At 40.0% G+C, this 17,202-nt stretch overlaps 1 protein-coding gene across 3 annotated transcripts in view; it reads right to left on the minus strand.

Moving 5' to 3' along the window:
* Window positions 1-17,202, minus strand: part of Drd3 (dopamine receptor D3) — a 53,361-nt gene that overhangs the window by 26,442 nt on the left and 9,717 nt on the right. For all 3 annotated transcript variants that reach the window (XM_008842862.1, XM_017800554.1, XM_008842863.1), the window contains exon 2: window positions 3,743-3,855. In XM_008842862.1, the coding sequence (XP_008841084.1) occupies window positions 3,743-3,855 (113 nt within the window). The remainder of the gene's footprint in view (window positions 1-3,742; window positions 3,856-17,202) is intronic.

Genomic DNA, 17,202 nt, shown 5'->3' on the forward strand with positions numbered 1-17,202 from the left:
CCTCCTTCTTTCCTCTCATGTCTACTCTGAAGATGCTTATTATGCCCAATTTTGAGGAACACTGGCTACCCCCTGCCAGAGCCTACTGAATTTAACTTACTGCACTTGGCACAAGTGCTAAAACAGGCAGGAAGACTCACAGGTGATATAGGGACCTAGATGTAATATAAGCGTTTGGGTTGATAGGGCCAGCCTGGTCTACATAGTAGCTTCCAGGCCAACAGGGGCGACAGCTGCAGCCCATGATTTCCATAAATGGTAGAGTCCCCAAAACCCAAACTAAATGTCATGAAATTATGCAACAGAGTTAGATATTAGAGCTAAAAATATTAAGTTTTTATCTCATTGTTTTTTAATAGCTCTATTAAAAAAGAATTCACATAGCACACAAGATACTTAAAGTGTACAGAGTAATGTTTTTTGGTATATTTACAGAATTATACATTCATATTCTCCATTGTAAAACATATTTTAATGGTATTCATTCTAGTGTTGTAGACATATTCTTTACTTTTTCTTCCTAGCTGGATAGTTAATCAAGTAACATAAGAAAGTATCCAGTTGGTGACTGGGGTCGTGGTATCACCATAGGAAAGGGGTTTCATTTCAGTTCTTTAGTTATGGTTCTAAGTTCCTATTTCAGCACATGGAAAGAAGTTGAGGGCTGCTGCTGTGGAGGGCACAGCATTGGGCCATGTGTGAAAAGCCAGGCTGGACCTGCACGTAGTGATAGAGTATCCTGAGGGCTCAGGGCACCTGATCACATTGTAGGACTGTAGAACAGTTTCATAGAATTAGAGGCTGTTGTGGGACATGCTGGAGCATAAGGATATAAGTAAACACGAAGAAGGTATTTAAAAAGTGGCCATTCCATGTGAAGCTTTAAACAAAATGAAGTGTACATGAAGAAGCCACTTGGGAACCTATGATCTTGCAATCCAAGTAAAACAATATAAAAAGAGGGAAAAGTATGACATGTGTGATATGAAAGAACAGGGGAAGAATACTGGGAGCTAAAGGTTTAAGATGGGATGGGGACATAAAATTGTGGAAAGGAGGAGAAAGGGGTTGGTTAACCCAAACTAAGGATATCTGAAGAAGCCTATGAAACCCCACTAGTTCATAAGCTAATTTAAAAAATATTTTTAAAAGGCACTTGAAGAGAAGTACCCCACATTAGCAAACCATACTGCTCCCAGAAGATACGTGTTATTAAATGAAAATCTCAGTGTCAAGAATGGGTTACCTCCTTACAAATTATTGATCAGATAGACTGCCATTGCTTTTGAATGCCCACCATAACTAGACAGTAAGACCCTATTGCTGAAGACACCAAACACTTTTGTTTTAGGACACAGAGAAACCAGTCTTCAACTGACCAGGAAACTCTCTCTGTTGGCTAGCCTTCATAGAGCTGGAAGGTGCTATGTAGGCTGCTGGGGGAGAAAAGACATCAATGATCTTATCCAGCTCTGGACCCTGCATACTATAATATCAACCTGCCAAGCAGGATGTGCCACTAGTGTAATAGTGGAAATACTGTCTATGCAATAACCAGCTGCTCTCTTGATTGGACTTGAAGCCTGCTCCACAGGAAGGAATTCATGCCTGATACTGAAAACACAGTAAAAACCGATGGCTAAAGAAATTGTAGGCCCTAGGGGTGAACTTATTGATGTTGTTTTTCTAAAAGTTCATTGTCAAACTGCCTTCTAAATATTCATGTTTATATCTGTAGATTTGTCTTCTCCCAACTTTGGTCAGAGAAGCTCTTTAGTGTAGTGGGTGATGGTTAATGCAAGGATGCATTACTGTTCAAAGTGCTGGAAATAAGTGACCGTGAGTCTTCGGCCATAGATGGGACAACTATATAGCACCTCAGAATTGTTAAGATGAATGAGTTACTGCATATCAACGCTTATAAAGCTCAATGTGACAAATTCCCAATGAGAGCTGTATCATATTTGGGATCGTTTTTTGGGGCTATGGAGTAGATGGATAATATTATTTGGATAAAGAGAATAAATGGAAGGAGGTGAAGATGTTGAAGAATCAAAGAAGAAAAGATCGGAGGCTCTTACTGGTAGTAGAGGCCGTGAGCTCCAAGGTCACTGTCCTTCCCCAGGTCTTTCAGTGGGCTCAGTGTTCCTTGGTGCAAAAGAAAGGCTTGTGTGGGGAAGAAGAGACAGAGGAGTGGAAGACAAAAAGAGAACTGAGGAAAAGAGGGACCCAGAGCAAGGGCAGTGAGTTCAGGAATTCTAGAAAGTGATGTGACTTGGGTGGAACACATACAGAGTGGAGTCCAAAATCACAGAAATCTACCCTAGCAACCAAAAAGCAACTTTAGAAAGCAATTTACTTTCTTTTCTTTTTTTAAAGATCTGTTTTATTTTTGTTTGTCTGTCTGTCTGTCTGTCTCTGTCTCTCTGTCTCTCTCTGTGAGTGTGTGTGTCTGCGTGTCTGTGTCTGTGTGTCTGTGTGTTTGTCTGTGTCTGTGTTTGCAGATGTCTGTGGAGGTCAGAAGACAGAATCAGTCCTGGAGCTGGAGTTGCAGGCCATGTGAACTGCCTCCACTGGGAACCCAATTCCTGTCCTCTGAAAGAACAGCAAGTGCTCTTAAAACCTCTGAGCCATCTCTCCAGCCTCTACTTGCTTTTCTTATACTCTTGGGACAGCTATCCATCACATGCTTTCTAAAATGGCCTTTCTTCTCTTGTTCTGGAAAAGATACCCACGCCTACCTCTTTCCCTCCTGTTACCCTCTTCCCCTCTCCTTACCAAAAACAGACAAACCAAGCTGCGGCAGACTGGACAAGCATAGAGAACAAAAGAGGCTAACTTCTCAGTAGCTAGAGGTCAGTATAGGGCATCTCAAGACCTTGTAAGCAATGTGAAACATTACCCAGAACTGTCTGGGACCAACATGGCCAACTGAGATGATTTAACTTTGTTTCATTATAATGACATTTCTGTATCATTAACTTTGCAAAATCACCTGCTGCCATCATGCATCTGATACCATGACATATCCAAGGACCCTATTAAGGACTGAAACGGGGAAACAAATTGGATTTTAGGCAAATACTGATACTTTCCCAACCTTCACTTAATAATAATCCTCTCCTCCATTAAAGTGTGCCCATAAAATGCTCTCCCAGCTCCTGGGCAGCATGACTTTCTTGAGAAGCCCACATGCCCTCCTTTTCCTTTTCTATTAGTGTGTATTAATTGTACAGCATAATGGGTGCTGTGCTCCCTCTTGACTCTGTATGTTTTCTGTGAAATAAAACTTCCCCCCTATTCCTTTCTTTTTCTCTTTTCTGAATTCTTTCTCTGATGGTGACAAGAACCTGGAAACACTGGTTTCAATCTGTCTCTCTATCTCTCTGTAAGACCTCCCCAGTCTTCACAAACAACAAAAATAACTATAGAGCGTCCTACAATAGAACTTCTCCTCTCTTTCCTTCCAATTAGGAATCAAAAAAGCCCAGCAAGAAGATGGAAAAGCAAACCCAGACTCCTCTTGGGAGAGAGGAAAACCCAGGAATCTTTAGGAAATTTCCTCTCACAAGAGGTTTGTTGTTTTCAGTTGCAAGGCATAGTTTAAAATAAAAAAAAGAAGAAAGAAAACACCGATGTCAAGTTCTCCTCAGAAATGACCCTGATATCTCAAGTGAATAATAGCCTGTCCCCCCTTTATGGCCTTCTGTCTTCTAAGCCTGGAAGGGACTCCCAGCCCTACCTGTCTATGCTGATGGCACAGAGGTTCAGGATGCTGGCTGTACACATCATTACATCCAGGGTGACAAAAACATCACAGCAAATGCGGCTGAAATTCCAGACTCCACCTGTCACCTGGGCATTAGAGACAAGAAAGATGTTAGTGTTTTCCTCAGGGAAGGAACCACAACCCAATCAATTCTCCAGCCTTCTCTAAGCTGCTCAGCTAGCTGTGGACACACTCTTCTGGCTCCCTGTGATAGGTGCCATTAGTACCAGAGGGAAGACAGGCACAGAGGGAGTACCAGGCTGTCTGAGAGTGATTGCTAAGGAAGGGATAGAATGTTAGAGTGTTAGTGCTGGGAAATATCTTCCAAATTAATTAGTGCAGCATTTCCCAGAGTGGTTCACAGTGGGATACTCATTAAACATGTAGATTTCTGAATCTTCCATAGTCCTAATGAGTCAAGAGTTCCTGGATCTGGGGCTCATGAACCTTCATCTTAAACACTCTAGATATACCAAGGTTTGAGAATGAAAACTTGGGGTTCAGTCTCAGGAGTGCTCCTTGTGGTTAAGTGATAAACACATAGATGGATCTCAGATGCACAGCTGGTAGTAAAAGAGCTTGGGCAACCACCCAATGTGTGCCTTGTGCCAAAACTGCCTCTCTGAAGCCCTCTGCCCAGTGGAGAGCTCACCATGTGCTCAGGAAATAAGCTAAGAACACGTTTTCTGTAAAATATGACTCTAAAGCAAAAACCCCTCTTGCTTCAGGTTTTAAAGCTTAGAAACATCCTGAAACAACATCTATATGAACATAAATAAAACAAGTCTAACCAGTGTGACTTCCTTTGACCCCTTACCTCCATATTGCACTCTCTGAAGACATGGGGAAAAGTTGGGCTCAGAAGATCAGAGGAGAGCAGGCTTTCAGCCTGTGCACATGGATCTAACCTCTACAGGCTCCTGTGAGTGACACTTAGAAAGTGTTGAGAGCATATTTCTAATTTTTAATATTTTTTTCTATTTTTAATATTATTTATTTATTTCATGTGTATGAGTATATTGCCTGCATGCATGTAAGTACATCTGTGTCATGTGAGTCCATGGAGGTCAGAAGAGGACATCGGATCCCCTGAAACTGGAGTTATGAACAGTTGTTAGTCTCCGTGTGGGTGTTGGGAATCGGACCTGGGTCCTCTGCAAGAACAGCCTGTGCTCTTAACTACTAAGCCATCTTTCCAGCCCCATATTTCTATTTTACGGGACGATGTGTTGCGATAGTGTTACTTTCTGAATGTCCACACACTGTCACTTTTGGGACCTGAAGCTTTGTATATTTGCTAGCGTCCTGCCTGTGGACTGTCATTCTGGGGAATTCTGATTCTCAAAGAGAGTTTGTGCTTCTGGCTGTAGCTGCGTGTTCCTCATGGCTCTTCTGGGTAGACTTAATGGCTATTTAAGAGAAAGAAGAGTAACAAATAGGCACAGTAGCTTCTAAGTTTGCTTCTCATAAAAGGCCAGCTGTTCTGTTGGTGCAGTAGTGGCACCTTTATTTTGGAGGCAATCAACAGCTATCTAATTGGACTTAAAGCCCACTCAATGGGAGGGAACTCATGTGTGGCAATGTAAACATAGCCAAATACACATGGCTGTAGAGGTCATAGACCCTAGAGAAAACCTTACATCTGTTATATCCCTAGACAAATGTAATTTCTGACTGTATGCTAAATATGGATCTTTATATTTACAGACAAATAAACCTGTCACCACTCATCAAAGAAGCTTCTTTTTGCAACAGATGGAGACTATTATGGAGTTCTACAACTGGTCACACACAGAGAATAAGTGTCTGTGAGATGCCCAACCCTAAGTGATGTCGGACGCTCTGACAGGTACGGCACAGGGGGAGAGGCCAGGACCAGCCTGGGTCCCTCTCTTAGGGGCTGAGTGGGATGGTGAGTGTTGGCGACTCAAAAACCACACCGAGTCGGGAGTCTTGTTGAGGCAGGAACTCGCTTTATTGCATCAGGCATCAACTTATATAGTTTAAGCAAAAGGGGTGTGGAAAAGGGGGTGGGTATAGGAATGTGTTATCTGGGGCAAAGACCGTGGGCCACTGGGAATTTATTACATCAGTTGTTACTGGGCAGAGGCAGTCTTAGATAGGGCACTGCTGAATCACCTCCACACGGAAGTGACGGGCCAGAGACAGGTCACTAAACTTTAGTCAGGCTCAGGAAGTTACATTAGGCCTCATTTTTCTCCATGTCGTGTATATGAGGGTCCTGAAGGCCCAACAAAGTGACACATCTACAATGGAACTTCTATATTTAAGGTTCATGGAACACAGTGGAACAGGGGTTATAGAGAATATTAATGCATCTCTCAACTCTCACAGCAAAACTTCCTCATGCAACAGAGGGAAATTAACAAAGAAGGCTACAACTGGCCAAAGTGTAGAGAATAAGAGACTGCAGAGTGTATGTCCCTGAATAGGACTCCTATATTAAACCTTACCCACCCCAGGCTCACGGACAATTTCGGAAGAGAGGGTGGAAAGATTGTAAGAGCCAGGTGTGGTGCATAAGGAAACGGTTTTTCCAAGCTTTTGGAAACTTGCTCATGTGAACTTACAGCAATAGTGACAACATGTATAAGACCCATGCAGACTCAACCCAGACAAAAACCCAGCGAACTGGGGAAATGGGCAAGAAACCCCCAACTTTAGCTGAGGAACTATTAGCAAATGATCACTCACTATTGGTTGAGGGAGAGTTTGTCTTCTTTAAGGGAGTATTGCTAGATAGGCTGACCAGGCTCTAGTGGATGAACTCACACTGAGGGATAGCTGGGAACACCAACTTGACTGGATAGGCCTTAACATATATGACAGCATGCTTGAAATCTGGTGGGGGGCTATGAGGGTGCAGTTAGTGGAGGGGAGGTCTAAATATAATTAAGATATATTATATGAAATGCACAAAAATTCAGTAAAAATATATATATATTGAAAAAAATGCTAGATGTTGGCCAGTATGCATGAAGGAGGTGCTGTTCTCCATCCAGTCCTCATTCAAGACTCTTTTGATCCTGGCATCCCTGTTACTTCTGTTTCATGCTAATAAAGCAAGACTTGAAAGAGTCTATCCTTCTCCTCCAATGACCAATGACTACCCCTTGGGTTTATTTCCTTTTCAGCCCCCCCCCCATTTGATCTTTATATTTAATCATCTTCAGGTTATTTTGAGACATGTTGACCAAAGATGTTTTATTTAAAAAACAGCCGTGAAAAGTTAAAACAAATAATGAAATCATTTTTGTTCACTTGGTTGTAGATTTACTTTCTTTTAGTTTGATTTGACTGTATATAAAGGCCTAATATAAATTTATAGGAATGCTGAAAGTGAACATCTTTTTAGAAAGGGGGTTGTATGGATTCTTATCTACCGAGTCAGCACAGTGATTTATGGGAGACAGGAGAGTGAAGGATGATTTTGATCATTACATAAGAAATAGAATGCTATGAAAACTTCCCCAAATTGAATTTTGAATACTTAATTTCATTCAGTAAAGATCTACTATGCAACTGAAGTTTTAAGTTGGGGGAAAGCTACTTTTTTTCTCATATGACCATGAGTCAAGGAGCATGTGTGTGTGTGTGTGTGTGTGTGTGTGTGTGTGTGTGTGTGTGTGTGTATGCATGCATGCTGTCAGAAGCTTAAGTCAGAGAGGATAGTTAGGACAACAGTCAACCCAAGTGCCTGTTGGTTACTCATTCAATCATTCATTCATATATTCACAAAACAAGTACTTGTGAAACTTAGTCCAGAGAAGGAAGGCATAATGTATTTATTAAGAGGTTTTGCAAAATGGGCTAGAGAGATGGCTCAGCAGTTAAGAGCACTTGCTGCTCCTGCAGAGGAACTGGGTTCAGTTCCCAGAATCCACATGGTGACTAATAACTGTAACTCCAGTTCCAGGGCATCTGATGCCTTTTTCTGATCTCTGTGGGCATTGCCAGCATGGATGCACTTACATGCAGGCAAAACACTCAAACACATAAAATTAAATAAACATAAAATGTAATAAAGTACAGTACATTTGAAGACATACTGGAGAAACAAGGTCTCCTCTTCCTCCTCCTCCTCCTCCTCCTCCTCTTCCTTCTATGTTCGCATGTGTGATGTATGTGAGTGTGCGTGCCATGGCATGTTTGTGGAGTTCAGAAGAAAACTTGTAGCTGATGTTCTTCTTCCACCTTTATGTAGGTTCAGGGGATCTGACTTGAGCTTTCAGTTTTGTGTGGTAAACACCTTTACCTATTGAGTCATTTCTCCAAGCCTGTACAGGCATTCTTTTTTTTTTTTATTTAATTTAATTTAATTTTTAAATTTTGAGTCACTATGTAGCCATGGCTGGCCTGGAACTCATTATGTAGGCTAGTCTCAAACTCATAGAGATCCTGCCTCTGCTTCTTTAGTGCTGGGATTAAAGGCCTGCTGCACTGAGCCAGCCCTGTACAAGGTATTTTTGAATATGCTAACTAGAGAGCAACATGAATGCCTAATATTGTTAATACAAACTAATTTTGAAACTTCAGGATTTGAAAACTGAATTTGGCCTGGTGTGGTGGCACACTCTTTAATCCCAGTACTCGGGAGGCAGAGGCAGGCGGATCTCTGTGAGTTCAAAGCCAATTCAAAGCCAGTCTGGTCTACATAGTGAGTTCCAGGCCAGCTGGGGGCTACAGGGAGATCCTGTCTCAAAAAGACCAAAAAAAAAAAAAAAAAGAAAAGAAAACAACTTTTTTTTTTTTTTTTTAATTGTATGTGCTGTTAAGCTTTTGAAGAGTATGTAATTTGATAGGTGATTAAATGGCTGTTACTTAACGAATTCGATAATGGCTGAGATATTCACTTGTGCACTGCTGCCCTGGGGCTCCTAGTAGGGTTAGGTGTGCAAATACCTTCGTCAAGATTGAGTGGTCTCTGACATACTAAGAGCCATTTATTGAATACTTACTAAGTACCCAGTGTCCTGCTAAGCACTTTACATATATGGTCTCTAGTGCTGGGCAAGTCCCATGGGAAAGCATGTGAAGTTAAAGGTATCTGAAGAAGTCCTATCTGTATTAAAGATCTCTCAGCCTCTTTGGCCTCTCTTCTGGCATTTGGCTTTGGCAGAATAAAAGATAGTGATTATTGAGAGATGGAATGTTGCAGGTAGAGAACCAAAATGATCTTTGGCTATCTTAGTACCCTTAGAAAAATACCCATTTAAACTTTGCCTCTGACCTGACGTTCTCATGACTATTGTGTAAATTCTTGGGATATATGGCTAAGCTTAAGCCTACCAACCCTAGGGCTAAGAATGCTATAACATAGCATTTGAAACCTATAGAAAAGATCTCCCACCTCCCTATAGGTCACCTAACTAAGGCTCTGCCATGTTATTTGTGGAGATATTATTTTTTACTTCCTTTGTTTTCTGGCTCTAAAAGTTCATGCCACTCTTTCCCTGACACAGAATGTCATTCAAGGTAATTTGAATCCATGTTCTGAGGACAGGGTCATGCATATTTGCCTCAGAATAAAGGATTTTATTATTTTCCTTAAAGCAGATTTATTATTTTTGCCCTGATAGGACTGTTACCACCTTTATCACACAGAGAGCAAGCTTCGAGAGGCCAAGCCCACTGCCAAAGCTCACATGACTTATAGAGGCAGAATGTGGAGTGTCAGTGCTTCTACAGAGAAGTGTTATTTGGGGGGGGCAGCTTTTGGGGAAGGGATGAAGTATTGAGTAGACACAGGAAAGGAGGAAGCCAGGTGCTCCTCGGGTACTTTAGGGAATGGGTGCCTTCCTGACTGCCTCTCTCTCAGGATTGAGAAACCTTTTAGAAACAATGGTCGCTGCTGTTTGGGGACCCAGATGAAAGGACACATGCCTTCTTGCTGAGCCCTCAAGTTGTCCTCTGGCTTCTGGCACTCCATTCTGACCCTGTTTCCTGGTCTCCAAAATCTGCCATCAGAAATTCTATTCTCTCTTTGATCATAGTGTCAAGAAGAAAACAACACAATTAAAGTGATTTCCACTAAGGTGCTATTGCTTAACCTTCCCTGAAGCTGACTCATTAAAATGAGTCTATAAGTGGGAGGACATGTGTATGTATGTATGTATGTATATTTATACTGCAGTCCCATATACCATGTAAAGAACAGTAAAGGATCAAAACCAGCCAAGTTCTAAGAACATGATAAGTGATACAATCTAGTAAGGTAGCTGTGATGCCCAATTTATAGATAAATGGAGGCCTAGGAACATAGAGCTACCGAAAAGAGCTGGACTTTCAACCTCCCAATCTCAACTACGACAATTTTTATTCTCAGAGATCTACCTTGAGATCTTGACACAGCACTTTTGAGAAACATGCAGTTTAATTATATTCTATTATCATAAGAGGGAGGAGAGCTGACATTTGTCCATCCATTTACCTAGAAAGCTACTATTTATTGATTGCCAACATGTCTGATTCCTGGCGTGGGTGGGTGTGTTGCAATGAATTAAAGCTGGTTTTGTTCCCAGGGCCTCTGACGACAGTGCCTGTATGAGTTGGGAGAGTAATGTGTGAATAGGCGTGGGCAAATCAAGGGCCCAGACCACAGATCCTAAGAAAATAACGACCATGTAAGGTAGTAAGTGCTGACAGTGATATAAATACAAAGTGCTGAGAGATCGTGAAAGGGAAAGTGATTTTTGAAATTAAAGTGAAATGAAAAAAAATCTGTTTGATTTAAGGCTGATTCTTTTGCCTAAATTCTAATGAATAACTTCAGAGTTACAGGCAGCCAGGTGGTGTTACTCTCACTTGCTAATGAATAGAACTAATTCCCTTTGGCAATACAGAAGGTGGGAGCACGAAAGACAGTATCTTCAGGTACTGAAGTTGTCTATTGATTTTCAACAGACACGGCCTAAGGCAGCATTCCCCAAATTTGCTGATTATAAGACAGCATTTCCCAGATCACCTGAGGCTCTTGTTAAACAAATGACTCACAGGCCTCACTCCAAATAATAAGTCCCTTAAGTGAGTCTTACTGCCTGGGAAGTTTGGAAATATTGGCCTGGGGGGGCATAATATCTTCAGAAATGTTTGTCCCTAAAACAGGGCCCCTTAAACTATATTTCTGAGACTGGATCTCATGATACAGCCCAGCACCACCATGGTTTATTCATTTATCTTTTCTGGTGCTGGGTAGTGAGCCCAGGTCCTCATGAATGCTAGGCAAGTATTCTACTGAGTCACATTTCCAGCTCTTCTTAGGCAAATCTTTTTTTTTTAAATTTCATTTATTATTTTTATTTTATGTATATGAGTATATTGCCTGCATGTATATATTGTGCAGTGCCCGAGGAAGTCAGAAGAGGGCATTGGATTCCCCTGGAACTGGAATTATGGATAGTTGTTAGCCACCATGTGGGAGCTGGGAATCAAACCTATGTACTCTGCAAGAGCAGCCAGAGCCAATTCTGTTAACTGCTGAACCATCTCTCCAGCTCTCCTTGGGCAATTCTTTATATCAGGAATCACTTTGGGTTCACAGTCTATTTCTCATAGGAATGTTTTAAAATATATAAAATAAAAAGTATGAGAGATTACAAATGTTATCGCTTATATTGAAATATAGTTAATGAAGTGTTTTACATGCATATACTACTTTAAAATTATTCACTGAATCACAAAATCTAGTGGCATGGCAGGTCCCAAATTCTTCTAATGTCAAAGTAAAGATGAGTGTAAATATTTCATGCCTACAGCAATCATGATGTGTATACATGTCTGTGATTTCTACTGGTGACATTAAGACTTCTGCTAGGGATTATGTCTACATTCATAAATGCAGGAAGTGTTCAACATCACCTTAGTGAAAACAAAGAAGTAATTCTATTTTCACTCAGGTTGATGAAATCTTCAGTAGCAGCATAACTTGTGAAAATATAACAGACTTTCCATGCTGTGAGATGGAGACCACATGAGGCTAGTCACCCTTCTGCCAGGAAAGGACCAATTAAATGGTCTCACAGCTAAATCTACATATCTTCTGTTTTTTGTCTCATGATTTTCTATAAAGTGTAAGACTGTCACAGTCATGGTGGAGAAAAATTAAGCTCTTTCTGTTCCTGGTTTGGCCAGACTGTCAATAAAACTATTTTCCGTTTCCTAATTTCCTTTGAATGCAGGGATGCTAAGGTGGTGGATTATAGGCTTGAATACTTGATAACAATTTTGGTTTGATTCAGCAATCAAAAAAGAAAATGTGTGCCTAACCATCCTAAGGGTACAGGCATTGGTTACCTGTAAATGTATATTGATGAATTAATAAAGGAAAGGAGCTTTTGATTTTGATCCCTTCTTATTTGTGAACAGTACTCTGGTTGCTTGGCTTTGTGATTTGGGAAGTTCCTGGTAAATTAAGCAATCCTGACCTTGGTTTGTTTGATACTCTTAGCGCCTTTTTAAATTCTAAATGGAGGTTGAACCCAAGGCCTTGCACATGCTAGGCAAGTACTTTACTATTGAGCTATACAAATCCTCAAGCCCTCTTGGAGAAGTCAGTTGGCAGAGGGAATGGGCTCCCACTTCTGGCTGCTTCTGGCTGTAGCCTGAATTGTTTTCAGAACCCTCTGCTGAGGTGAAGCTAGAATTCTTGATGGACCCACAGGAAAGAATTTCTGAAGTTACATCTTGAAGGTTTGCTAAGGAACTTAAATGAGACCATAGCATGTCTTGAGGTGTGTTGGTAGGTGTGAGGTAGAATTATGGTTGATAGCTGATAGGGTAAAACCTCAGATCACAAGGGTTGCATGGGAATTTAAGATGCTTTTACTGTAAACAAAAGTTTATAGTGTTGTGTGTGAGATTCCCAAAAGATTTTAGGTGTGCATCTGGGAAAGGAGAAAAGCCATGCTCAAAAGTCATATTCGCTCAGCCTTTAGTGCAGTTTTAATATGTTAATATTCTTATTTATATACAAAAAATATTGTCTCTGTGTATAGGCAATCTTTATAACAAATGTTGGTAATTGTGCTGGAACTCTTGACTCTCAACTACTGAAAGACTTTCATCAAACCAGGGGATAAGGGAGGCTTCCATAACTTCTTAATTCCTCCTGTCTTTCTATCCTGCCTCAGTGCACATTTGTAAAGATGGATTAAGATATTAGATTTGAAGTACCTGTCAGTTTGAAGTCTCCCTGAGCCATTTTTTGATTAGTTGTTCAGTTATGTAACAGGAAAGTTCTGATGTTGTTTGGAAGAGTGCTTACTTTGTCAGCACTTCTTTATGCCCTGACTTGGCAGCAGTGAGCTCATGAGCCTTGACCGAAGTGTGTGCTCACTTTGTCTGAGTACGCTTATCTGCAGAGCCTGATTTGGCATTCATCTCTTTAGATTTGGATTTCACCTTTATCATGTTTGAGGGATGACAACCTTTTGGACTCCCCTTGGGTCACTTTGTAGTACCAGCTAATGTGAAGTAAATTAGCTCCACTCTCTCTGACTTGAATGGTCATTTTGTTTGCTCTGGGGTGCTGCTGTTAGGTAATAAACATTCACAGAGATAACATTCCCAGGAACGCATCTGTTTGCATCTGAGTCTGAGTACATCTGGGGTATTTTTCTATTATATTTTGTAGAAGCATGGGAAATATCGTGTTTGATATCACAGCAGCCCTTAGGGAAAATTTTAGGATTACAGAAGATGCCACCCTCTATGAGCAGTAATATTCAGTCTCTGGGCAAAATTTCATATTATTCTGTATGTGACAGGCAAAAGTACTATGTTATTAGATTTAACCATGAACAGAGGTAGCTAATATCTTGCATTTACAGAGTTGTTAAATTATATTACTGTTTCAATTTCCTTATATGTTATAGGTCTGTTTAAACTGTTGATCTCTTCTTGGTTTTGCTTTGGTGATTCCCATGATATACACCCATTTTTAGATATACATCCATTTCTTTTAGGTTTTCAAATTTAATAGTGTGTAAATATTCCCTTATAATGTTCTGAATCTGTTTGTTGTCGTGATGTTTCCCCTTTCATCTCTGATTTTGTTGATTTGGAGTTGCTCTTTCTTTCTTTTGGTTAACTGGGGTAAGAGTCTGTATATCTTGTTTATCTTTTCAAAGAATCAGCTCTTGGATTTGTTGATTCTTTGTATTGTTTTCTTTGTTTCTATTTCATTAATTTCTGCTCTAATTCTTGTTATTTTTTCTTGTCTTCTGAGTTTGAGTTTCATTTGCTGTCACCTTTCAAGAGTCTTGGGCTGCAATGTGAAGTCATTTGTGTTCTTTCTGAAAAGGATGTATATCTAAAATCATGGGACTCACCAAAGCTAAACAAAGAAGAGATCAACAGCTTAAACAGACCCATAACATATAAGGAAAATGAAACAGTAATACAAAACCTCCTGACTGAAAACAGCCAAGGCCCAGGTGGAGTCACAGCAGAATTCTACCAGACATTTAAAGAAGTTCTATATCCAATACTACTTAAATTATTCAAAAAGATAGAAATGGAGATCTCCTAAATTTCTTCTATGAAACCAGCATCACTCTCAACAAAGCCACAGCCAACATCATTCTAAATGGAGAAAAACTGAAAACATTCCCATTAAAATCAGGAATCAGGCAAGGCTGTCTACTAACTCCACTCCTTTTCAACATAGTACTTGAAACTCTTGCTAGAGCAATAAGACAGGAGAAAGAAATTAAAGGAGTACTAATTGGAAAAGAAGAGGTCAAATTGTCCCTTTTTGCAGATGATATGATACTACACCTAAGAGGTGCCAGAAATTCCACCAGAAAACTACTAGAAATGATTAACATTTTCAGCAAAGTGACAGGTTATAAAATTTATCTACAAAAATCAGTAGCCTTTCTCTATACCAGTAACAAGCAATTGAGAAAGAGTACATGATAACCTTCCCATTCATAATAGCCTTAAAAAAATCTCAGAATAAACCTGGCTAAAAGCATTAAAGAGCTCTACAATGAACATTTTAAATCTTTAAAGAAAGAGATTAAGGAAGACACCAAAAGATGGAAGGATCTCCCATGCTCATGGATTGGAAGAATTAATATTGTGAAAATGACTGTCCTACTAAAAGCCACTTATAGATTCAATATAATGCCAATCAAAATCCCCATAACATTGTTCATGAGGAAAAAACCATCCTAAAATTCATATGGAAGCAAAAGCAACCTTACCGCTGAAGACAACACGCTTTGGACACAGGATTTGGACCAATGGAACTGGAATTGACCTGGAAGTCACTTCCCCTGGAGGCTAGCTCTCACAGCTTTGGAGAGCACTACACAAAGTGCTAAGGGAGAGCATCAATTGCTGGCCCAACACCAGCTTCAAGACCAAATAACCACATTGGTGCAATAGTGGCACTTTTATCTTGGGGGGCAATCACCAGCTACCTAATTGGACTAAAAGCCCACTCAATGGGAAGAAACTCATGTGTGGCAATGTAAACATAGCCAAATACACATTGCTGGAGAGGTCATAGATCTTAGAGAAAACTCAAGACTGTTACATCCCTAGACTTTTGTAATTTCTTACTATGTGCAAAATAGGTATCCTTATATATACAGACAAATATCCTAGTCACCACTCATCAAAGAAGCTTCTTTTGCACCTGACAGAGACTATTACAGAGTACCACAACTGGTCACATGCATTGTCTGTGAATTGCCTAAGCCTAAGCGGCATATCTACAATGCAACCTCTATACCTAAGGCTCACAGAACATAGAACAAGGGGTAAAGAGGACACTAATGAATGTCTCAGTTCTCATTAATGAAGTTCCCTCATGTAACAGATGGCCAGAAACACGAAAGGTCACAAACGGCCAAAGTGTAGAGATTAAGGGTCTGCAGAATGCTGGTTCCTTGGCTAAGACTCCTATATTAAACTTCACTCACCCAGGGCTCAGAGACCATTGCGGAAGAGGGGGCAGAAAGATTGTAAGAGCCAGGGAGAAGGTACATGACCATATGGAAATAGAGCCCTACAAGCTCCTGGGACCCTGCTCATTTGAACTTACAGCAATGGTGTCAGCATGCACAAGACCCATGCAAACTCAAGCAGACAAAAACCCAGCATAGAACTGGGGAATTGGGCAGCAGACTCCAAACTTAGCTGAGTAAATATTGGCAACTGATAACTGTTGGGTGAGGAAGAGCTGATCTTCCTAAAGTGAGGGGCTCTAGATTGGTTGATGAGACCTCAGTAGATGAACTTGTACTGAGGAACGTCTGGGGACAGTAACTTGACACAATAGGCTTTAACACAAATGACAAAATGTATGAATTCCAGTGTGTGTGGGTGCTTTATAGGAGGGTGTCAGTGGCGAAGGGGGTATAAAGATGATTAAGATTGATTGAGATGTTCTGTATGAAATATACAAAAATTCAATAAAAAATTTGGAAAAGAGTTGTTAAATTGTTAAGATATAATTTTGTTAAATGCTCAGAGAAATTTCTAAACTGATTTTTGTTAGGCAAACTTATGAGATAAGGTAAGAAAATTAAAGGACCAACCCTAAATGTGGAAACACTTTTGTGTGGTTTCTGAGCTTTTCTTCATGTGAAATATACATATATTTTGTCAATCTTGAAATGGACTGGTTTTGTTGTTGGGATAATAGGGTCACTAATTAGCATTAATTCACTGTGTATAGATAATATCTTGCATTTTGTTATAAGAAATGTTATGAGATTAGTATTTTAATAATATACCTAATTTGAGGTATAAGTTAAGATTATTAAGGTAAAGTCAGCATTGTTCACAAAAAGCAGTATTAGATTTAGAGTCTTGATCTTCACTGGGTCATTGGACTCAATTTTTATGTTATGTATGTAGCAAAAATGTTCTTATGATACATGTAACCTAATGCTACATAGCCAACTATGACAGATGTTATACATAATGTAATACTATACAGACGAGTCTCTTACACATGCAATATGACAGTAATGCCATTAGAAATTTTATCCTTTTTTTAATATTGTATCTATTATTTTTATTTTATGTGTATGAGTGTATTATCTGCATTCATGTAAGTGCAACCATGTCATGCAATGCCCCAAGGTCAGAAGAGGGCATCGGGTTCCCTGGAACTAGAGTTCTAGATGGTTGTTAGTCACCATGTGGGTACTGGGATTCAAACCCAGGTGCTCTACAAGAGCAGCCATTGTTCTTAACCACTGAACCATTTCTCCAGTCCCAGAAATTTTATTCTTTTTATGGTTTTCAGATATGTTTGTACACAAACACACAATTTTGTGTATGACAAAAATCTCCATGTTGTCAAATAGCAAAAAGTTTTGGAGACAAAACCATCTTTGACTTTCACATCCAAATTACATTACACATTTAGTAAATATACAATGCTTGTGCTACAA

The sequence above is a fragment of the Nannospalax galili genome, unplaced genomic scaffold (assembly GCF_000622305.1).
Source record: "Nannospalax galili isolate Female #2095 unplaced genomic scaffold, S.galili_v1.0 scaffold18, whole genome shotgun sequence".
NCBI lineage: Eukaryota > Metazoa > Chordata > Mammalia > Rodentia > Spalacidae > Nannospalax > Nannospalax galili.